At 45.7% G+C, this 25,143-nt stretch overlaps 1 protein-coding gene across 1 annotated transcript in view; it reads right to left on the bottom strand.

Moving 5' to 3' along the window:
- Positions 1-23,364, bottom strand: part of LOC131289994 (zinc finger protein squeeze-like) — a 34,221-nt gene extending 10,857 nt beyond the window's left edge. Inside the window, exons 1-2 of the mRNA XM_058319370.1 lie at positions 22,624-23,364; positions 11,592-11,621 (exon numbers count right to left, since the gene is read on the bottom strand). Coding sequence (XP_058175353.1) covers positions 11,592-11,621; positions 22,624-23,157 — 564 coding nt within the window. The 5' untranslated portion in view covers positions 23,158-23,364. The remainder of the gene's footprint in view (positions 1-11,591; positions 11,622-22,623) is intronic.
- Positions 23,365-25,143: the final 1,779 nt, after the last annotated feature.

Here is a 25,143-nt window from a genome sequence, read left to right as displayed (position 1 = left end):
TTGACACACAACAGACACACACACATACACACCCACACACACCCGTAAATGGGGGTACTTATCGATGAGGGAGGAAAGCAATCCAGCGTTCAGGGCGGCCGAAAGGCGGGGAGGAGACAACTTGAAAAAAAGTGGAAACGCAAATCCTCCGCCACCAGCGGGGAGACAAATTTAAAAAAAAAACTTGCTGCACAGATTTCCACGGAAAACTGGACACGACCGCGCGGAAAACTAAACAGAAATGTGCAAAAAAAAACAACGTCACACCACCGAAAAGCCACAACCGGGGAAGGGAAAACGCACCAAACCCGTTCGCGGGAGCGTGGCGTTAGTGTATTTTTTGGCCGCAGGGCACCTTTCCGTTTTCGGGGGAAACGGTCGCTGCTTTTTTCCCTCTACTTTGCACCGAATAATGTGTGCTGTTTTTCTGGCCACTTTTTTGCCCGACGACACCGCGACGACCACGACCGCACCGAGAGAGGAACTCCCGTACTTGCCGACTCTCGGATACAGATTGAAGCCGCGCTCCGGGATCCGCGGTGGGTCGACAAAAAACGTCGTTCACGCTCATCACACAAACTCACACACACACCACTCACATCCCGCGGCATGCGCTTCCCTCCCAAGTAACAATTTCAGCCATGTTGCACGTTGCTGAGACGAAATCGTGCTTGTTGCACGCAAAAGCGCGACATCAAGAGATGTTTCCCAAAATGCACCCAATCCCGAGTTTATAATTTAATTGCAATTGGTAGTCCAACCATTCCTTTTACACGCAATTCGCGTGACATTCTCGTGAACCTCATACTTGATGGCAAAAACACAACGCATTTGGTTTTCGCCACAACTTTCGCCAAGGTTTATCTTGAAAAATAAAAAACGGATTTGAAAAATGATGGTATTCGTTGCCAATTCAGTAATCAAAACGAAACCTGTGGTTGACGAACCATGCGATGATGTTAAGCTAACATGGTATTTGACTCATCGTTTCTGTCATTTAAGTTAATGTTAACGTACCAACTAAACTACATGTATCTATGACAGACGTTATTTGATTGGCGCCTGCAGAATCCCACAAAAAATGTACTAAGCTGCTAGAAGATGAATATAATTTTTCACTGCAATGAATTAAAATTTTACAATTCTTTGTAATATTTTTATGCATATTTCATCGCAGTGATCCAAAAGAGGTTTTTAAGCATTTTCAGCTGAAGTGTCAAACTTTATTTATTTTGCAGTGAAATGTTGGATCCGTCCTCTAGAAGCTTTATATAACTGTAGTTCCTTAAATCAAATATATTTTTACTTTTGGAATTAGAAGTGGCTAATCGCTAATCGGTCCATGAGCGCCGGGGCTCACCACTTCGACGGCGTGGGTTCGAATCCCAACCGAGACCGGACCCTCCCCTGTACGAGAGGACTGACTATCCACGTACAACAGAGAAACAAGTCTCGTAAGCCTTAATGGGCAGGCATGACCAAGAGGTCGTTACGCCAAGAAGAAGAAGAGAAGAGATTCTATATGAACTAATAAGTTTTCTGGAAAAAACGATTGCGACAGGGAGAATGTGTGACATTCATGACAATGCGCAACATGTTTGAAAATGTTACTTGGGCAGAGAGCATCGAACGCGCGGCGCCGCGAGTGAAGAGACGAGCAGCAGTCTCACTCGTACGAAAACAAACCAGTTTTTTCGCCACACTCAGAATATTCGCGCGGACGCAATACGCAACACGTTCGTATGGCGAATACCGTTTTGAACATTACATAGTGCAGCATCCATACGGACGGATTCTAAGAATGGTACATAAAACCAAAATAAAAATCAACCAAATTACAATTCTCTTCCTACATGTGCACACAACATCGAACTCCGAGCACACGTACACAAAAAACCTGACACATGCACATCTAAATGGCCCACCGTTTTACAGGTAGTTTCGTGAGGCTGTCAAAATTCTCTACAATAACAAAGGAGCTCATTTTTTGTGCCGCCTCTCTCACATGTCTCGCCGGTGCACGAGGCGGCGTTTTTTTTCTCACTACTTCTCGCGAGCTGATCTCGCTCTCACTACAGCTCTCGCTCTCCCGCGTGGGTGCAGTTGTGAGGACGAAGTGTGGGCAGAAAAAATACTGGCGAAGCAAAAAATGTCGGATTTTTTGGTGAACGAGAAAAAACTGTCGGATGCATGAATGGATTTTTTTTTCGATCGGGGGGGTTTTCTGCTCAAGATAACACACACAAATTTCATCGAATCCTACTGAAATTGAGAATCACGAGTAGAAACAAAGCAGGAAATTTAAAAATCCTCATATTTACAAACACCTCAACGAACTCTCAACGTTGAAAAGTGCATAATGTGATTAGATTATATTTAGTATAAGAGTTTTCAAGTTTTTTTTTTAGATAACAACTGTTGGAAAAATTCTCGTAGTGCCATTGCATTGAAACCCTTAAAAAATCGGACTGGAATGCCAATTCTGTAAAGCCATCCTCATCCATCGAAAAGCGCGCGTGTCTCCCTTCCTCCGGAACAACACCTTTTGCCCACCCTTCCCCTACCTTCCGTTTTCGGTCGAACGGACCTTCTCTTTTTATCGTGTCCCGCTTGTTCCCGGACCAACGGGAGAGGGTGCCAAAACAGGAGGAAAAAAGCAACGCGCCAGGATTTTTAGCAGCATATTATGTACAGAGTGTTCGCCGTTGTGTGTCCTTTTTCGACCCTTCGAGTGCGTTCATCTACCCAGCGGGAGGGTTGAGGTGTGCGTGCGGGGTAAAAACCTTTGCCATATCCAGGGTCGCTTTTTACCAGTTTTTTTTGGTTAATTCTATTTTCCTCATTTTCCATACTCCCTTCAAGGGAAACTAGTTCCCGCTCGGACACTGGACAGGACGACCCGGGGGGGAAAGAGGGAGAAAAACGCACGGTCGACCCATAAAAAGAGCGGGTAGGAAAGGGACAGTGGAGTCTGTTTGCAAAATGGCCCGAAAAAACGACCGTTAGGTTCGGGTTTTACGACAGCGATTTTGTTTTTTCTTTTTTTTCCCCTGTTAGGGGAAATTTTTCGAGTCGGACAATTCAACCATAACCTCCTCTGTTGCGCTGCAGGAATTGAATTTTCCCCCTTTCCGGATGCCCAACACACGACTTCCGAAGCACGCGTTCGGCGTGAAGTTATTTTCGTTCAAAATATTCTCTATAACATTTTTACGGTAGTTCAACAAAAATAAATTTCGCATATGTAACCCATGTGATGTGATTTTACACAAAGATTTACGCACTGCAATTTCTGTGTTTATGCAGGGACCACGACAACACATGGCCATTTTCCCGGGGGGCAATGAACGATAATGGCATGAACGAAAAGGAGAAGTTTGCATCGGATGCACGGACGGTGTGTGCAACACAAAAAATCAAACCTCCACGTTAAAGGTTTTCATTATCGTTTTTTGTTGTTGTTTGCATCTTCTTTTCTGCCACTTTTTTGACCACTCTCCCCGCAAACACCCCGCGGCGTGCACTTTCCCGCCACCCTTTATCAACAACAAACGACCCGTATACATAGAAGGGCACACATTGCTACCGATTTGTCCCGCTTTTTTCATTCTACTCTCACACACCAATACGATCGTTCTCAGCACACATTCCCGTTCGAATTGCATACTCCGCCACCCCATTCCATCGCCCGAGTGGTCGAAACCTGAAATGCATAAAACCGCGAAAATCTGTACGCACATCTTGGGACGCAACCACAAACACATACACGCAAACGCACACTCGCAAACAAATTGAGAAAAAGAGCCAAAAAGTGAGGACGACAAATAGAAAAAAAAAACAACACAATCTCCACATCTCGCGGCCCTGCGTTGCGTTGTCGCGTCCCCGTGTTAGTTGTCGTGTTTCGTCGACCGGATTCCCTCTTGCTTACCTTTACTTTTTCTGAGAAAAAAGACCAACAAAAAAAACCCACCACCACACCACCACCAACACCTTTCGCGCGGGTAAGGGATTTTTTGGACCTTTTTTCTTGTAAACTACCGAAAAATTTCCCTTCATCCCCCCAAACCAACCCCATTTGACCCAATCGGTAGACGGACGGGGAAGGTGGTTGAGCGGGGGATTGGGATTGGGGAGGTCGCAGTCTCGCGTTTCCTTCGGCATGCGTTCCCCGCCGGTGCGTCTGTGTGTTCGTGCGCGCGCACCGCGTTTTGAATCAGAAGTAAAAAACCAAAATAAATTGAAAAAAAAAATCTCTACGCTTATGCTAGAGTATGGGTGAGAGAGGGCGAGTGTCTTCTTGTTTCCAAATTCGATTTTTTCCGATGCAGATGCCGATGCTGTGCACGTGAGAAATTCCTGTAATGCACCACCGGCCGGGGGAGGGGGAGGTGCGTTTTCCACCCCATAGCAGAAAAAAAACACATTTAAAAAACACACCCTGGATAGTTCTTTTTTTGTTCTCGCCCCTCGACTTGTGCAGTATAATCTCCCAATAAATCTTGCATGTTATAACAATAATTTGGCTAAATCAAACAACTATCAAATTATAGGAAAAAATGAGCAAAACTCACAAATCCCAAAACACACACCTTCGAGGTAACAAAAAAAAATCATGAAAAATTTTTTTCCTAAAACGCAACTCAACTAACGCACACAGTCACGTAGAAGAGTTTTTGGAACGATTTTCTTTTTATGGCCGCGAGCGGGAAGAGTGCCGCAATTTTTCGGGAAACTCCCGCCCGTCCGTGGAAAATAGCTGTTATCCCTATTTTCCCAAGGGAGCAAAAAACATTTCACACGCATACTGACGCGTCCGGTGGCGTTGACTGTCAATACGTAAAAAAGTACATCACCCGGTGGACAGATTAACGAGAACGCATCAAATCTTCTGTTCAACAGACGAACTGGCTGCTCTTGGCGGATGGTGTGATTGCTTCGGTGGTTTGCCATTTTCCTTCGCTTTTACTCCGGCACCTCCCCATCCCTTCCCTATCCAAGGGGCACACTCCTGCCCTTCTCTTATCTGTTCCTATCCTATATGGTCGGACGTCTGACGCATCACACCTTTTGCGTCTCTCGCGATCGCACACCTCGTGAAGCCGCCGAAAAGTGCAAACGTTTCATCAGATTTGGGCTTTTTTTTGACGATCGGCTGTATAACCGGCCAGCACAGTACATGGGGAATACATAAAAAAAACATACATACAAAACACCGTACCTTTGTCAATGCCGACGAGAGGGGAAGAAGCCGAAGAGCACCATCAGAGATCGAGCTTCTCTTCCCCTCTAGAACTGGTGCACTATGGGCACGGTCCATGGACATGAGGGGACAATATACATACACGTGCTCGATGGAGTTAAATTTTTTGGCTCAGCTATGAAAGAATATTTTTAATTGATAAATAGTCAAAAAAGCTATGAATTTATATGTTTATATCATTTATATAATATTCTGACTTCAAACTACATCCACTTGTCAAACATGTTATCAAGAAATTATTCTACGGATAGCAATGAAGATTCGAACACAAGTATCACAGGCAACATAACACTAGCTACACGTTAGTGCTGCATTCAGCAAAGATTATGTTTCCATGCAGTGCCCGATGTTTAAAAACCTGCCGCAGCATGTAAAGAGTAATTCGATCGCCCACCGGCGCTTACGTAACAAGTGCAAGGTTAAGGTGCGACGAACTAAGCAAATGCGAAAAGAAAGCAAACTTGCTACGAAAACATGTGCGTGAAAGAAACAGAACGATGGAAATGGTCTGCAAAAGGAACAGGACCATAGGCAGACGGACACGATCATGAAGATCACAACTGAATGCGTCGCTCGTGTCCGTTTATTCACACACCATCGCACCCGCTAACACACCATTAGGAACGTGCATTCCATGTCTTCATCCGTGTTGCATTTTTTATGTTTTTTTTTTGTTTGTTTTTTAATCCAGTCAAAATGTGCTCTAACAGTGCACAAGCACAAATTGCAAAACTAATTCTTCTTCGATTGGTGCCAATTATTTCCCACTCTTAGTTGATTGTGTCGACATTTTAACGATCTTTAAAATACCACGAAGCCTCGGATATGTACATGATAAATTGACATCGCCAATAAAAGCGCTATAAGGACGAAGGTATGGTGGTTGAAAGGATTACCATTAACACCAGATGCCAAGATGTGATCACGTGTGTGCTGTTTTGTTTTGTTTTCAGTTTTAATTAATGGCATCTTCTTGCATTTTAATCCGGTTATTATTCGTTTTTCTTATCGTTGAATAACTATTCGACTCCAAAAACGCTACGTGGATTTAAATCGATATTCTTGCACGTTTAATTCTTGATTAGGTTTAGTCTTTCGGTTGTCTTAAGAGTCATTATTTTGTGTTGGGCTAGTTTGCTAACGCATTTTTAAAATAAATTTTTATTTTTTTTGCTCATAGCTTTGAATTGAACGATCGAAAATTATCACCATAACCTTCTTTCCTACATGTCTGTGTTGATTAGGGAGATTTTTTAACCAAAATTTTTCTTCCTTTGCTTAAAGAAGTTTCCTTCCATTGCAAAAATGGCGTCACACTCGCCTAGCTAAGTTGTTATGAAAGGAAGCATTCCATAGTAAAGAGAACGAGTGTTTTCTATAAAAGAAAGCATGCCATTCATTCAACCGATTTATTTGTCAAATCGTCGTCTTGCAGGATTCTGCCTATGCAAACCATAAGCAACCATAAGGCAAAGCGGCAACGGTTCCATCGGGGCGATAAAAACGGAACACGCCAGCCGTGTACACAAGCCGCGCGTCTGTAGAACAGTCGTAAAGCAATTAACAACCGTCAGCAGTCAGCCACCACCGAGCGGCCACCGTGGATCGAAAAACTTGTCATAATGTGCTGTCGGTGTCGGCCCGACCCGGTGCTGCCACAGTCGGCCTACGTACGCAGAAATGTTTGTAGTTTGTGCAAATTGTACAAAAATATTTAACACTTCTACAGGGTGTGTGTGTGCGGAGCGTTGCTTGCTCATCGTGACCATCAGCCCCCCTCTCGTCGTCTCACAAGTCGAAAACCCTTCAATGGGACCGGCAGCACGTTTGCTCTCGGGCTGGCCGTCGCGAAAAACCGCGGCCCGGACACATGATTCATTGACAAAAAGTACGAAAACATCGGGCAGGGAGAAGGAGGAAAAGAACAATGGCAGAAGCAATAGATTGGCGGCTCGTTGGCCCGTGGCGTAAAGTGTCATCGAATGGTGGAATGACGTACATGTGTACGACGACGTCGTTCACGACGAGCTTCGTTCAGCTCAAGGGCCCCCTCTGTTCTTCGCAAGGCCAGGCAGGGCTTGGCAGGGCAGAAACACGACGGAACTTTGCACATTTGGTGGACATTCGAGGTCCGACAGTATGTGTATCTAAGCAAATTAAACGATGGTTACATTTGCTGGTTAGCTTGTGGCGCCTTCGATGGAGTTTTTTGGTAATAGAAAAAAGGGTTTTTAATGTTTGCTCTGCTTAAAAAGTTAGCACGCCGGGGTTGAGGCTTTTTTTGGTTCTTAAAATGTTCCACTAATGCGTTGTTGCAACGTCAGCAGTCAGAGACTCCATTCTGCACAGAAATTGACACTTTGTTTAACAACCAATAATTCAACTTGTAAGAGAACGTAAAAAATATTTCTTCTGGTGGAAATAATTGGCGTTAGGTTATCAAAACGATTTTCAGAAGGATTTAACAGCATTGGGCTTTTTGTTCTTGAAATTGTTATCGAACACATCGAAGATCACTAACGGTTTTTATGCTTCAAGGTAACGTTTGCATTGGAAAAAAGACAAATTTTAATGACTTTTCATGCAAAAACGGAACACGCTAGCAACTTTCTGCTGAAAGCAAAATAAAGAATAGCATTTCTTTTAAATTCAGAACAAGTGACAATTCATCCCTACATGGCTGGGATTTTAAAGTTTCGGCAAAGTACCGTAAGGCCGCCTTACTGAAAGTCGGAATATTTTTTGAAGGTACTAAAACGATGTAACTTTACAGTACAATTTACTTCATTCAATTAGCTTGGTTAATTTTTTTCTCATAGCCGACGAAAATTTGCCAATTTTTTTTTGTGCAAACGTTATATCAACAGTTCCAACCTCTTAAAGGGCATCGAGTTACTTCTCGATCGAACATAAAATTTAAATTAAAACTCCTGTGCCCATAATGCTGCTACATGTGTTTTGCAGTGCTAACACTCCAACCCGAACAGGAACATAAACACCTTGCATGATCATAATGAGATTTCCATATCAAATTGTCAGTGCTGCATGCTGCTTTTTCTGGAAAGTCCTGTATCGGTGTGCCACAATCTGGATGATTTTATGAGAAAGCATTCATTCCGGACAAGCCTCTTTTCTTACTTTTGTTTTTTCTAGTATAAACTTGCATGAAGTACCGGACATTACATTCGGTAATTATGGTCAAAACCAGCAAAACTGTCTCCTTTCCAAATTTACTTTTCTCTCTCTCTTTCTCTCTCTCCCCCCGGGGGCCAGACAGTGGAACACGTTGCGTTAAACACGTGTAAACGCGGCGTTTCATATATTAATGCGAAATTATAATGCTCCACAAACAACCCGGAAGGCGTCCGGGGCAACTCCGGCGAGCTGATGGCGACGCATCGAACACATCTACTACAAGCTGCGCGGTAGCGTAGCATAAATCAACGAAACGACGAAGGAGAGGGCGCACACGTTAGCCAAAGGTTACTTACGATATTTTTTTAAGTCACCGTAAAGCTGTTGCAAAACCACGATCATAAATATGTCTCACACAAGGGCAGGCAGGCAGGACTCCCTGGACTGCTTTGCATCTGCCAACGATTACCCGGCCTTTTTGGGAGGATACGAGTGATCCTTTCGGATGGGAAAAGTGAACGGAATGTGTGTGTATGTGTATTTTTGGATCCAGGGAAGGATCTGTTAGTCAGTTCGGTGATCATAAATCATTGTCGAGCGCCAAACCACCACCGAGTGACAGGGCGCCGAATGACAGAAGAAAAAGGATGCACGCACTCCCAAAGCCCATCGCAAGGAAAATGCGAAGAAATACTTAAAACATCGCCAAGCCAAAAGGGTGTTGATAATTGGAATGACCTCCCCTCAATCGCACCCAGGGCATCGTAAAAACATAATTCGTCCATGACGAGGCGCACGTACCAAATGCACACGCACACACACATACAAATTGGGCGCGCTGCAGAAATTAAGTTTTAAAAACGACATTATCCTTGACAGTCCTCTCCAAGGGAAGGCGTTTTTACGATCACGATTTCCAGTTGCGGAATCGATTTCCGACAGCAATGGGCAAGTGTGCGTCCACCGAAGCCCATCCCCTCACCGTGGGGATCAAGAACGATCACACGGTCGCAAAAGGACCAAGGAAAATGGAACAAACATTACGTCTCGATTGAATTTCTTAATCGACGTGCGAAAAACTAATTAAGAATTGGGCAGACGAAGAAAAAAGAGGAAGCACCCATCAGGAGGCCTGGCAAAGTGGGAGGTAAAATCATAAAAATGTAGGATCATATGCGAAAGGTGTCCATGTCACTTCCCATACTTCTCCCGTATTAGGGATTTTGTGTCTTGCTAACCATCTTGCAACGCGTGACGCAACGAAAACGAACCGGCCGGTCAAGCTGGGTCTTGGGTGCTGTGTGTTTATTTTTTCTCGCTTCTATTTGAATTTTCGTCAAATTTGCGAACCACTCCAAAAACCTTCCGGTAGGAGAAAAGACGAAGCGGAAAGCGAGCAAACGCACGCGCACGTTTCAAGATGATGATGAAAAATGACTAACCTCATTAAAACGCGAAAACAAGCGCCCCATCACTGCGAAACATATGCGGCGCACGTTAGTTTTTGGCAGAATGTGCCGAGCATTAAAAGCAAATAAAACATGATGACCACAAATTCGACCAACTTAAAACCGAACTAACGCGATCTTCACCCAAGACGGCGGCGCGCATGTTTTACTCAAGCTCAAGTTTTTTTTCTCTTCTTCTCGGTTTCTCCATTTTGGTGTAACGCGCTGCCGAGGCAGAGAAAGCAGAGAAAATAATGCACGATATAAACTGGAAATATGGTCCTTTGATAGCATACAATTTGCGTATCATGTAATCGCTACCCCCTCGCTGCTTTGCTTCTTTGGTCCCCCCGAAGATTTGGGCCGGAAAAACCCATGCCTCCGAGTAGAAAGGGCGCTATCTTTCCCGTGATCGTTGTCGTCGCCGCAGGATCCCACGGATATTAAGCCGACACACGGGTCTCGACCAGCTGACTGTCAATCAGCGAGTTCAGCCCCGCCCGATCCGCTGCCAACCGCCCCGCATTCTTCCAAGCGCCCGTTGGGGTGCATCGCTGATTCGCAAAAAGGATCACCGCAACCGAGTGGAGCACAGGACACAGCACACTTTACATCCCATCCCGTCCCGTCTCGACAGACCTTTGCCGCACGGTTATCATCATTTATTATCGACCGAGCACCAACCATTCCCACACCCTTCCCTTCCTATTCCTTGGCACTTTCTTTAGAAGCCGATAGGTTTTCTTTTTAGTTGTTCGAGCTTGTTCGAGCGCCATCTGATCGAAACGGGTCCTTCTTCTCCTTCTAGAGAGTAGAAGGGAGCACGCTTAAATAATGATCGCTAAGAACGGACACACCCGTGCGATTCTGCCACGGTCAAATCCACTCGCACACGCGGACGGACGGCACACACCGGTAGCGTGTAATTGAGAAAAGATGTAAAGCAGTCAGGTATGCTAAACAGACCCAGCCCCACGTCATAAATATGTGACCGACGGACGACGGGCATAGAGTTTTCGGCAGGCATAGTTCGCCAAAAGCTGACCAGTCCCCATTCCTTGCCGGCGGCCATGTGTTTCTTGAGTCGTTTCCACGATCGAGCGCGAATGCAGAGCCGGCTTTTCCCCTTTCTCTTCTGCCCAAACACGGTGGCACGGTGGTGCCGGGGTGGTTGGTTGTTCGAGCAAATGACATCGATGCGAGAGGATATTCTGCGATGGGTACTGGTTTGTTCCAGGGAGTTATTGTGTTACTTATAGATCCGCCAGTTTGGGCTAATGTAAAATAGAATTTTATTCACTCCACAATTTCCATCAGACTATTAGCAAAAAAAAGCTTACATACGAACAGCACTACATTGCCGTACGGTGTAGATTTTCATGTCGATAAAGATATAAGGCATACCATTTTCGCGATCCATTCCCACCTGTTCGACATTTAATAACCGGACATATTTCGTTCCGCGCATTTTCCCTCCCGAACGATTAATGAGCGACATCAAACATTAAGGCAATTTACCAAACACAAATTACATTCATCAGACAAGATCGGTAAATAATGGTTCGCTTCGGTTAAAAAGAAAAACCGCGTTATACGCGATAATTGATTTATTTTTTAATCGATCAGTTTTCAAGCTCTGTCTGATCGCAATATTATAGCCGATTTTTTGAACGTATTTATCCTTGGTGCATTTAATATAGATTGGAATATTGAGTAACAAAAGCGAATGTCCTTACCTTATTCACCTTCTTCCGGCCTTTGGTCCCGTAGGGTCTCTGCAAAAGGAGAAAGGGGAAAAAACTATATCAGCACACATTGAATCATAACTTTAACGAAAACAAACTACAACGATACAGACTGGTAAGGAAACCAAGTAGAGAATATCGTTTATGATGCTTTGAGCAACTCGAGCTAAATTGTACGCCACATGTGTTAGCTTTGCGTTCCCTTTTCGATAGCCGATAGAATGTTATACTTGTGTTGGTTGGTTTGCACAGCGTAGTTTACATACTTATCAAACACAAAATAACATTAAAAAGTGGCTCATGATTTGCAGATGCTTTTGTTGTATGAAAGAGAACCCTTTCTTGCTTAACCTTTAATAATATTTCTATACAATTTCTGACACTTTTTCTTCTATCCGTCCAACCATTTTGTTAAATAAAATAACTGAACTGATTTCGTGATGAGAAGAAAATTAAGCAGTTTTCAGTTGTCCGTAGAACAATAATGCATAATTATTAATTTCGAATGAACCTTCTAATGAAACCAACATTAAAGGTAATGTGTAATGAACCGAGCTTAAACAACATTTTAAAAACACTCACTGATTCAGAATCTGTGTGCCTGTTTGTTTGTATTAATGAAGTCATTTTTAATTCGTGTCCGGTACTTTTTTGTGGTTTCAACTCCACCTCTCTGCACGGTCTAGTCATTTTTAAAACTTTAACATATAATTATTAGCGGATTGTGGATAGCCACTTTTAACGCTTTGAAATGTGGGGGGGATGCACCAAATGCAGGGCGCAAATGGCAACGGTGGCTTTCGGAATTATGTTACAATGCTTTTGATGTTCCTTTGGACACCCTGTTTTTTTTTGCCTTCCAACCAGCCCCCGCGCGCGCGGAGGAATGAAGGGTAAGGGAAAATATACCCTCAGGGGGTGGCCGGCCCGTCAACCCCAGACCAGAGGAGGGGTTCACTGACCGAAACTGCAACATCGATGCACATTGCGCACACAGAGAGACGGGGGGATGGGGCGGTTTGTGGGTTCAAAGTGCATGCGCTCTTTTATCTGTTATTTTTTCATCATCGTGTGTGATTTTGATTTTTTTTTTTACTTTTATTTTTTTATTTTTTTTTAATCATGATTGTTTATGTCGCGGTTTGATGCTAACACAATAATGATGTACATCATCATCACCCTCGGGGTATTTTATATTTTTAATTTCCATTTTTTCCATCTATCCTCCGCCCCCTCCGGCAGGCATAAAAAAGTCGTAAGGGTGACGATGGACATTGCATACACACCAACAAAAAATGCACTTGCGAGGTTGATTTTTATTCCTCTTCCAATTCCATGTTCATCCCTCCCACCAATCGGGTGGCGAACGATTATGACAATGACCAGCGTCGCGCGCGCTGTGGTGTCGACGATGACGATGATGTGATGAACATCGCTGAAATCAAACCAAAACCGGTTGGCGCATGCATCGCCAACACCTTCCCACCACCTGATGCAAGTGAGCGTGGTTGTATACCTCCTTTTTTTTTACTACGCTGCACCTTCCGGAAACCCGGTCATTTGAGGTTTTTTTTCCCTCTCCTCCCCCTCGTTTGTTTGACCTCTGACCCGTGGACATATTTGTTAGCTCCATTCTGCTCAAACCGCAGATTGGCTCCGTTTGGGTTCGGTTCTGGTGTATTCTGGTTTTCCGATTATTGCTTCGTGCAGGGGGAGTGGAAGGGGTTAGTCATTTGTGCATCCGTTTTTGCCTTTTGGGGTTTTCGGTAAAATGTACTTTTTATTCTCCGTTGACGTGTTGCACCGAGTTTTACTTTTAAATCAAACACACCTCCACGGCAGAATGTGTGCTTTTAATGTTGCACCGCTCATTTGCGACCGGTGGGGGTGGTGGGTGATTATTTTTTCCCCCGTTATTTGCTACCCCACGGTTTGAATCGAATTTTTATTCAATCACCGGTTTGGGTTCACCCCCACCCCCCACACTCCTCTCCTAGCGGTCACACTTTGGAGTGCAAAACACAACATGATTTGTTTGTGGCATTGAAAAGGAAAGAAAGGATCACAGCATCAGCGGGAGGACCACATAAAATAAATCGACACCACACCCACACACACACACATACCATCGCGGATGATGAATGATTTGTGGTCTGGGAGCGATCACGCACGAAACTAGGGGAAATAAAAAGGATACCACATATTTTTATCCTAGCTGTAGTTTTTTGTTTGCTGTTTTTTTGTACACTGTGAGTGTGTTTAATTTCACCCCTCACAACGAACCGCACAAGTTCCACCCGCCGCTCTACCTGGTAGCCCGCCTTCCTGCTAAAATGAATACAAAACCAAACACAGCTCGATAATTGATTTAATTAAATAGTTTAGGAATGAGCTATGCGACCGCGGAAGAGGCCAAAGGGTCATCAGCGTCAGCGTGGCGGGCCCGTGGAACACTACATTTATTAATAACATCATCCGGACAACCACCGCTTTCCTTTCCCCCCCCCATTACAAACCACCTTCATCCTCGAGAGCATGCCCCGCTAAAACCGCAACCAAATGAATGATGCTTGCCAAGTACACGTTCGACCGAGCATGTGATTTTTCATGCGATTGTGATTGCGGGAAATTAAAATTGTATGCACCCATCCATAAGCGCACACCAGAGTGCCACCCCGTCACGCGTGTCCACCTTGCCCACTCTCATTCCTTTTTCCTCACCCCAGAGGCAATAGCAATTGTGAGTTATAAAATATTAAAAATTATTTCCGCAAACAAACAAACATAAAAAATATATAGGACCAACTCCACCCTCCCCCCAAACTGATCATGTCCACCCTTTGTATTAGCCGATAATCAACGCCGGCGAGTAGCAGCAGATTAGGTTTAACGGATGATTGGAAATCAACGCAGAATCCGACCAAAAAAAAGTAATTTAAAAAAAATCTGCAAATGCACAAATGTGAAAGGTCGAAATGGCAAAAGTTTAATTTATAATACGATTGTAATACCCTTGAGGCTCGCGGAAAAATCTACGTGGCTAATCTAAATTGGTCTTAGCGCAGGATGCGACCGGATGAAAAATGGACATAAATTGCGATTCATTGAGCATCCATTAATCTGTAAACTACAAAAACGAAAAAACAAACATTACATAAAAAAAAGAATCATCACAAATGACCAGCAACAAAAGATAAGTTTTCTGCGCAGCACGAAGCAAATAAAATTTTAATATGTTCATCGCATAAACCACTGCCAGTAACCCGGAACGGCTTAACGGGACACAATCGAACTGAGCACACGAAAAGACAAGGCATACCGCATTATCGACAACGATCCTTTTGGCAACCAGCGACGATCCGCGAACAGGACACCAAACATGTAAGCATCATACCCACCCGAATGCAGTTAGCAACCATGAATGGTTGTAATCACCCCAATCGATCGAGATGGCCCCAAATCAAACGACCATTTCCGGTGTCACTTTTTGGATCCTATTCCGACGCTGATGACAATGGAAGAGGTCATTTTCGATTTTGGTTTGCGTTTTTTACTCCCCAGTTTCGATGATCTACGACAGGGGTCGGCGCACGTTTCTTGAAAAGGACCAAATGATCGATCAAAAAGAACCAAAAACCGCGCACCCGATACCTCAAACGATGTATTAATGTTTTGAAAGTGATTTTTAAATTGATTGCCTCGAACCTCAAAATATTCCATAGAATTCAAATGGGGAATGGGGTCAATCTTACAATAAAGGGTAATTTTACTGTATCTGATAGAAAAACAAACAGTTCCATCTATCTATCGGGTAATGCGTTTTTTTAAGTCAAGTACTTTAAGCAGTTTTTAAAAGGGGAAGTATATTACATATTTTTTTAAATTTTATTAATTGAATAAAAATTATTTAACAACGTTGATGAAACCAACCTGCGAGAAGTCAGCAGAAAACTTATTGTTTGTAGGAAAAAAGTAGTAGGTAACAATAAATTTGTTGAAAAGTACTCAAAATAGACAAAAATAAATCATATTTTACGGTAGAGTATTAAATAGTATAGTATAGATTAGGAGCCCCCGTTTATTTTATCGTTTAGGGTCCCCATAAGTGTAAACCCGCCACTGCTCATGGGCCGACTAGAATCAGCTGGTGAGCCGGATTTAACCCGAGGACCGGAACATGATCTATGACGTGCGTTTGCCGACCCCTGATCTATGACGTGCGTTTACCGACGACAGCCCGTCTGTGATGGACGGGCAGAAGAGAATCGGGTAGCAATGTGACCGATAAGATAAGGAGAGGGGGCCGTCAAGTCAAAGTGTCCGCGACTTTCGGTGTAAATTGGTACCGTAAGGTAAGGGCCAGGCCTGCAATCACAAAACCGCCCTATCGGATGCAATTGAATTTGCCAACCGGTTTGCCAGTTGCGATTTTTCTGCCGCTTCCAGTTGATTGCATTGTCGCTGAAGTTGTCGTTTTGTGTTTCGACGCTTCGCCCGCGCGCTGTGACGATAAATGACGTACTGTTTTCTTAAAAATAAATTGCTTCTCGTGTATAGCGTCGGGCTGCTTGGTAGTTATCGCCCGTTTAAAACATGGCCCATTACACATCGCTGCGCACTATTTTTACGACTCGCAAGATGATTCATTTGCGAACGCTGCTTATTTCTAATTGAAGCGACAAGAGACTTTGGACAAGCCTGAAACGAAAACGGAAGGCGTACCGTTGTCAAAAGTGGACCGAATTTTCAGAATTCAACGGTCAGCCTCCCTCTCACAAGGGCGTATGCCTGCCGCCATTGTGGCCCCATCTTGGAGCGGAGGATATGATCCGCCTGCTTTTGGGCGCATGAGTTAACTGGTCAGCTCGTGCGGACGCGGTCCGCGTCGCCGCGTGTGCTCTATTGAAGGGTGGTTCCGTTCCGTGCGTGAATCAAACAACTGCCGCCTCTGGCCAGCGGGACCATTGGCCGACAAACACACATGGCGGATGTGCGCTGCGCGTCGAGATCTGCGCACGAGCGTCGTACCGCACGCGTCCCTTCGAGCGTTCGAGTTTCAAATTTTTCGTCCACCAGTGGCACGCCAAACCCCCAACTACAACTACCTCGCGGCGCGTGACCCTGAAAACCGGTCCCCACAGCTCTTCCGCTTTTTGGAGAGAGCGAGCGCTCGGGGTTGGGTTGGGTGGTGGTGACGTTTGGGTTGGCTGTATTTCTTTTTTCTACGTCTCGGTAAAACGTAGCGTACGAAGAGGAAGCACGGCGATCGTGCCGCGCACGGGTTACAGAGATGGAAGATCGTCTTCCCTACACCGTGCCGACGAAGGGGTCCGGCAGTTCGGGTGACCTGGAGTTGGTCGCGGGAAGGGTTGGGGAGGGTGAGTTTGGCGGGCACACCACAATTTTGGTATTCGGTTCGTTTCCCTTCGGCCGTCATTTTGTTTGACTTGTAATTTGTCAAGAGTGCGATCCCGGCTGTGGCATTGCGTATGTTTACTTTGTCGGAGCTTGGCTTCGCTTTGGTTTGCTCTTTAGAACTTCGTGACTGGAAACTTATGTTAGTACCTAGAATTCATCGTTCAGATTCGACAGAACGTGGTTTCAAGCAGTGCAAACGATTTGATTTTGGAAAAGTTGAAAAATATGCTTCTAAAATCAATATCGTTAATTCGGAGGATTCAATGGAATAGTAAGGAATTTTATACGACATTTTCGATTTCCTTCAAAAAGTGAAAACCATTTGTTGCGTTTTGTCGAAAAGTTAAGAGTTCTACAAATATAGTTAAAGGAAATTATGACGAGTGCGCAAACCATAAGATGGAACTGTTTCCCAAAACTCTCCATCTTTTTCTTCGTCCCGAGTGCACCTCAAATTGACCTTTGAAAAAAGGCACACACACACACATACGCACAACGTCTACTAAGGCGCAGCCAAAACTACTTCCGCCTGCAGCGTGAAGTCAACGGTCGCGATTTACGAGCGCAGAGATCGCCAAAAACGCTGCGCAAACATAACGCGAGGTCGCACGGCCGCAAGGAGGCCCCTCTGAGAGCTGCGTGGAGAATGGCGTTACGCCTGCATCCACAGGCCGTTCGTTTTGTGACCCAGAGACCCCCAAAATGTTAATGATTCTCTGGTGCGCGCGAACGCGAACGTCTGGCGAGTCAATCGCTGGCAGCAGAGTTTGGTAGTCGGAATGGTTTAACAAATGCGATTTAATTGGGTGGGTTCTGAAGAAACAGAAATTCGTGCCGGAGGATGTGGAAGGGTTTTGCTCGTTTTGACATTGGGCAAACTAAGAGCTGTCATGTGAAGAAACAGCGCGACGTATCATCATAAATACGATCAAGCGGCTTGGAAACCAAATAAAATGTTCACCGAGAGGTGTTAGAGAAAAATGCCGCACGCAGCTTTACTTGATGATGAATTAAAAACAAAATGCCCAAAGAATATAATATTTAAGTAATCGTGTATTGTGTTAAAAATGTCGTTTGAATTTGCAGAATTCGTATAAAACCGTCTTATTTGTGAAACTTGTTTGCTGGTCTCTGAAGTGTAAAGAGTAGTGTTGTGTAAATCAGATTCAGATTCATGAATCTGAATGATTTTATGTGTTTAGGAGATTCATAAATCTTTAAATGAGAGATTCGTGAGCACCCTTTTTTTGATCGCCAATTTTTTTTTGTCCATGCCAATGGAAGAATCGTGGAGATTCGGTAAAGATCATGAATCATGAAGATTCATTGAGGTTTCGAAAGATTCATAAACGTTTGAAAATTAGAATCCCAAGAGATTAATGAATCCATCTGAATGAATCTTAGGTGAAAGATTCATATCAATGAATCTCGCCAAAAGAGTCACAAAGGCACAACACTAGAAAAATGTATGTCTAGTTTTTTTTATTTATTTACTTATTTATTTATTTTCAGAAGGGACGGCCTGACCGTATTCCTTAGGGCTATATCTTAACTTAGTGTGGTTTATATGTAGTTTGTGTTTCTACTTTTAGCAATCAAAACATTTTTTGGAAATTTTGCAGCAGCGAGAAGTTTATAACGTACCCAGAAATCAAATGGAACACTAAGAAATTAAAAATTGAAGGACAAAAATTCGTTTAATGTTTTATTTTAATTCGTTGTTACTTTGAAAATTGTATTGAAAATGTGAGAATCATACCAACTTTGTACCAGTTTCCGTGGGCATATTCTGCATTCATCTATCCAACGAATTTGGTCCTTGATTTTAATTAATACGCTAACACCAGCTCAACGGTATGACGCATTGGATCATGCTCACAAGGAAAATATGTCATGACCGTCGATCGTTTTATGCAGATTTTTAGCATGTGCGTTTTCGTGCACATACTTACCACCGTCCGATGATTTATAGCCCGCGGACACAGGAAACCTCCCTCGGCCACGCACTTCAAACGCACGGCGGCGACACGCACCGCACACCATTACGCAGATTAGCCCGGAATCGAACCTTCGTGGGGCGGAAGCGGCGTACAAAGAAAAAGCCAAACTCCCGCCGACTTTGGGAGCACCGTGCATTTTAAGTTAATTAACCCAGTCCCCGCAAGCTAACCAGTCGGGGAAAGGGATTCCGAGTGGAGCTTTTCGTGATAAGCCGTTGTTCTTTACGCTCATCCTTCATCGGGGTGGAGGGTGACCTCGTCACGTGGTTCCGGCCGTTCTTGATGGGAGGCTGAACCATTAAAACCAAACCCGCCCGAGCCGAATAGGTACACGCACACCACGCGTCATGAAAACAGACGAAACCGGGAGGGGAAAAACGGATTAAGATTTATGACGGATTGTGCATGCCATCGAGATTTGGATTATTAATTAGAGTGCAAATCAGGGACACTCCCCATGGGCTTCCTAGATCCTAGGTCGCCATGGCTCTAGTTTAACTCCTTGCACCGAACTTCCTTTTCTGGGCAACCGTTTAGAGCCTCCTCCACGTGGTTCCTCAAACGAGGGTGCTGGGTGGCAACTTCTATTGAATACCATTGTTTGTTTTTTTTTGCGTGTGTGCAATTAAACTGCACTTGTGCTGCACACTAAGTGGGCGGGGTGGAAAATGTTGCAGTCGAGCCACCCACAATCCACTAACGTGCGTGTGGTGAGAGGCCTGCGTATCCTTCCCATTCGGGGTAGGGTATTGTTTTTTTTTAAATTTCATGTTTGCGTTATTCCACTTTGCTCCAGGATTAGGTACCGCCCCGTTTTTATTTGGTTTTAGTAGCGTTTTTTGTGGCCTTTGCCAAACCCTCCACCGATCTACTATCGCACACAGCGAAACCACCGCACACATCGACCCGGGGCAACAGTGCAACACTTTTCCATTGTGGGCATTGTTGCGTTGAGAGGAAATTTTGCATGGCACCCCTTCCCCCGTCTCTCGCTGCCGCACTCGATACCAACGGCGGGAGAAAGTATGCTCGGCGATACTGAGGAGCCTAGGGCTAAAGGGAGTAAGCGAGAAGCGGCACGATAGAATGCCTCTTCTCACCGCACACATTCGGCATTACCAACGGGCGGGACACGAGGAGGAGCGACTCCCGAGGGGAGCGTTGAATTTGCGTTATAGGCAATTATAATTAAAATATGCTAATTATCGCTTTTACCGACGTGCGATCGCCACACATCAACATCGGAAGGCTGCCTCGCACCGCACGTTGAGTTGAGTATAGCAGCTTCCATTAACATGGAAATCGGGTAAAACATACGCCGAAGAGGCGCGGAGTGGCCCCAACCGGCATACTGGGGGGGCGGGAAGGAAAAAAAGCCCGCGCTTCTTAGTAAGTAAGTCTTGGTGGGTTTGTTTGGTTTGGTCATCATCGCCCGAGGGGGATGGTGCATGCCGCATCTGTGTGCACCGGTGTATGCGCACCTTACACCTTACCTTACTCTACTTTGTGGCGTGCCGGTTGCACGCCGGTTTTCCCACCAGCAGAACCGCCGAGGGGTGCATAACATTACACTCGAATGTGGCGCCCCACAATGCAGGCAAAGCCACGAAACAGATAAAAAAAAAACAAGAATGGTACAAAAACCTCGCCAGTTGGAGTGCAACATGGCGCTGTTTCTGCCGGCACAAATCAAACTCTCCCAGGCCGTCGATAGTAGGAGGAGCTATTAGTGGGTTTTCCAACGCCACTGCCTACTACTAATGAAATCTCCTCCCCGCACGGCCAGTGTGGCTTTCCCGCCCTCACGGGCAGCTCCGTTCGCTGATAACGAAGTTCAGCTCCCAACTGGCGATTGTGGCAAAAATCTGTATGACCCAAGATGTGGGTTGGCCCGAAAGAGTTATTTCTTCTCTTTTGGTTTGCCAAATCAAGCGTTACGATGTTTCGTCTGGCTTGAAAGTTTAGTGGAACCAGTGCATAGCCCTCAGCACTTCTTGGACTTATTAATTACACAATCTTACCAAACCTAATGCAATTCCCTCCCTCAATCCTCGAGCTAATGCCAGGATTCCCTTACCTTTTTCGGCAGCTTCCGTGCCCCCGGTTGGCATGGTTCAGCGCAACGTAATTTGGCAGCGCAATCAAAACCTCCCGTATGTCCGCACACGCGATGTTCAATGTTTGACATTGAGATTATGGCAGTAACATTAGGCAACGTGTCAACGCCGACGAGCATCCCGAAATCACTTGCGAACACGCCGACAAGATGACGCACGTTTGTTTCCCTTGAAGGACGTCTCAGGGGGGCAAGGATCTCACCCAAAAATTCCCGTGACCTCGTCGTGCGACGAAACCGAAAGCATTATCTTACCAACGATCGTCGCATGTGTCAGTTTCGAATCAAATTTTGGAACACGGTAGGGATGGGCATGATTGCAAGCAAAGGTTTTTTTGATAGAGAACATTAAACGGAGTTGCCGACCGACACACGGTGCTTTCAATTCGGGGAAACAACGTGCACGGTTCGGAAAAGTCCTGGATATGGTGGACACTGTAAGTGAAAAGACGTTCACGAACTCGGGAGGTGTGTTTTGTGAAGTCAAAATAACGATCGCCTGATCAGTTGAACCATAAACGAGATCAACCGGTGATAGGAATCGAAATGTGGACATATTATTGCACAACCAACAAGACAACCAAATCTGGAGAACTTCACTCGAGTTGATAACGTCGATTGTCCAAAAGCTGTGCTAATTAATAAATCAATGCCAGAGTTGTTTTGCTCGCTTGGCCACAAATTAATGCATTTTGGCGAAGCCGCCTCTGATCATCCAACGTTCTGGCACAGCGGAACCATTCAATCTCGATCTCCCGCCATGAAGAGATCGCGATTGCGGCTCAACTCATTAGGAACTCGTACTTCGTACAACGGTGACCGTTGTTGATGGGAAAGTGTGAAGGTCGGGATTTGGGTATGTTTCTTGATCTATCACAATCAGTAGGGAAGTTCGTAGCCGGTCATGCAACTTCCAATCGAAATGTTCCCAAAAAAAAAAGACTACACTTCTCTGATGGCACACATTTAATGAGCATGAGCAGCACGTTTCGAGCAACTCGGCTACTTATTATTAAACCTTCAAACGTTCTAGCCGATGGTCCCGCTAAGGATGTTCGTAGAGATAATTCCGGCTTCAAGTCCTCCCCAGACACTTTTGGTATTCAAAATAACAAACAGCCGAAAGTGCTTGACGAGGTGAAGTAAACACTCCCGGTCTTCATTAGCAACCGAGTCTTCTTCCCGTCCGCTTCGGGGCAAAGGTTGGGGCACGACAGTGCTACATTAGGAGGCGATTAACGCTGATACATGAGGCGCATATTTTTTAATGAACCCTATCCGAGCCATTGGGTAATGGAACAATCGTAAAAGTAAAACTTCCTCCAAACAATTCCTCCGATCGAGCATAATGGGCTCCCCATTGTGAAAAATTGGACCTGATAACGCAGTACTGTCGGTGTAATTAAGGGAGACAGCAAGGGGGGTGCGCGATTGGTGTTTTTAATCTGGAATTCCAGGAATGTGCTGTTCCGGCAGATACCGGTGTTGTTCCTCTTACCTTGCCGGGCTCGGCCATTTGCGTCTCGACGATGGCCAGTGGAGTGGGAGGCGTCGATGGGGCACTGTAGTGCGGTGGTTTGTGGTCCTCCACCAGGCGGAGCGGGTCCGTCTCATGATTATTGTTGTTGTTATTGTTTCCCGTTCGATCATCGAGCATATGTGGCGGAGGCTGCTGATGGTGTTGCTGCTGTTGCTGCTGCTGCTGATGGTGTTGTTGCTGCTGCTGTTGCTGCTGATGCTGCTGATGTTGCTGCTGCTGCTGTTGTTGCTGCTGCTGCTGATGGTGATGATGGTGCTTCGGGGCGACGGCGTAGTCGATCAGGCGATCGTTGACGGGGTTGGCGCGCAGGTCGCTGATGTAGGGCTTGTAGTCGTGCACCAGGGCTGACCGGAGGTCGGTGGAGTTGCCGACGGCGGCGGCCGCATGCTGGAGTGCGTTCAGCTGCCCCAGGACGCCCCGCTCGTTCATCGAGCGCAGCTGGTCGATCGACCGGTGGATGTGGCTGTAGTCGCCGGTCGGTATCTCGGCCATCAGGGGCGAGTTGTGGTAGTCCAGCCCGCCACCGGGCCGGTACTCGATCGTTCTGCCCTCCAGCGTGCTACCGGCGTTCGGATGGTGGTGATGGTGGTAGGGATGCTGTAGCGAGAGAATTTTGGAGCCGTTCCGTGCGTCCGTGGTGTCGAAAATGGTGGGTGGCCCCGCTCCGGTGCCACTCCGCAGGATCGTCACGAACTTTCACGCACGCACGCACACACACGCACTCGCAAACACGCGCCGAAGGATCGAACACGCGCGTCAGATCGTTACGCGTTACACCGTACGTTAGTCGAACGAAACGTCAGATCACCCGACAAACGTCAACGCAAACATCAACAAACACTTTTCCTAACGCACAAAACACACACCTACGCACAAGCACCGTGTTATTGTTTACGTCAATTGCGCTCTGCACACTTTCAAGGAACTCGCAAGGATTCCGTGTTCGGTAACCGGATCGCACTAGGCTCTGCAGAAAAATGTCGATTATTGTTGACAGTTTTGTCGTCGCACGCTCGGATGATAGGTTTATTATATTTTGAATGATTGTGATTCCAGTGTCGGGTCGGTTGTTTTTCCGCGCTTCCGCAACGCACAACTATCACGATTCCGGTTGTTCACTATTCGCGCTTGCAGAGCACCACATTTCACCCCTTTCAGCACATAAACACATATCAGTGAAAAACCGCGAAGAACAAAAAAAAAATCACGCACGCCTAGAACACGTTTTGCACTCCGATCATCTGCTGCTTTACGCGACCAGGACGAGACGCCGTTTTCCTCCCGGGACTCGGTATGTGTTTGTGTGTGTATGTGAGCGTGTGGGTTTGCCTTTTCCTACCTGCAACGGAAGATTCGAAGAGAGAAACGATTTCGGTCATTTTTCTTCTGCTTGGTAAATACAAAAAAGCGATGGAACCGGCAGTGTTGGAGGAGGAGTACGGGTCTGATGTGGGTGGCAGCATCGGAAATTGTCAAAAAAGCGAGTTTTTCGGACGGCAACTCTGCGCGCGCCCCGCCGAAAAACCCGCCTGTCACGACCGTCACTCTTGCGTTAACCGTTTTTCGGACGCGTTTTTCTTTCCCTCGCGCTTCACGCGGCGCCCTTTCAAGAGAAAAGAAAAAAACATCGACCACGCTGCTCTTGCTCTTTGCCACCCTGCGCTCAGGTCGGATGCTCTCGGGGACCGTACTTCCACCACCCCCTACCACCACCGCCATTTGCCCTCGTGGAGGGCCGCATTTGCCTTCCAGCCTTTTCCCATTTCCCGCCATCCACCAACCGGTCCCGCAGCACTCAAGCCCTTTCTCACTCTAACGCACAATTTTTCCCTATTTCCCCAACAACCCACCTAAACCACCCCAAAAAACCGACAGAACCCATCGGGTCTTTCGCGTGGGTTGCGTGAATGGAGTTTTTTCCCTTTTTTTGTTGTTCTTTTTTGTTGGGTGCCATATTCTTCCGACCTGAATGCTTCACGCGTCCCTTCGCACGGCCCTTTCCTTACCCATCCCCAACCCCTTTGGTGCTTCCATGCAATGTTTTCACCCCTTTTGGAGTTGGTGGAAAATGCTTCACTGGAGTGTTGAACGGGCATCGGATGAAGGTTTCTTTCGAGTAGCGAAGCACGTTTGACTTTCCGGAAGCTATCGAACACTACCCCACACCGGCGCTGTGTATCCGTGGGGAATCATCGGGGTGCCATCATCATCATCATCATCATCATCCGGAGGATGGAAAAAAGGCACGTCCCCGAAAAACCCGTCGAGTTTTCAAAAAGGAGCATGTATCAAAACGTGTGTATGAGACATTAACAAAAAGAAGAAAAAAAAACAACATATAGGACGTTCAAACTCACATACACAGAAATACACGCAATGAACAAAATTTTATGGGGGTACATAAGGCGGTGGGAATCGTTTTTCCGTCCGAAAAAGTGGTCTGCTGAATGGGGAAAAAACCCGAGCTTGCCATGGAAA

This window comes from Anopheles ziemanni, chromosome 3 (assembly GCF_943734765.1).
Source record: "Anopheles ziemanni chromosome 3, idAnoZiCoDA_A2_x.2, whole genome shotgun sequence".
Classification (NCBI taxonomy): domain Eukaryota; kingdom Metazoa; phylum Arthropoda; class Insecta; order Diptera; family Culicidae; genus Anopheles; species Anopheles ziemanni.
Note: the sequence above shows the minus strand (reverse complement) of the source record. Positions and strands in the feature narration are given on the sequence as shown.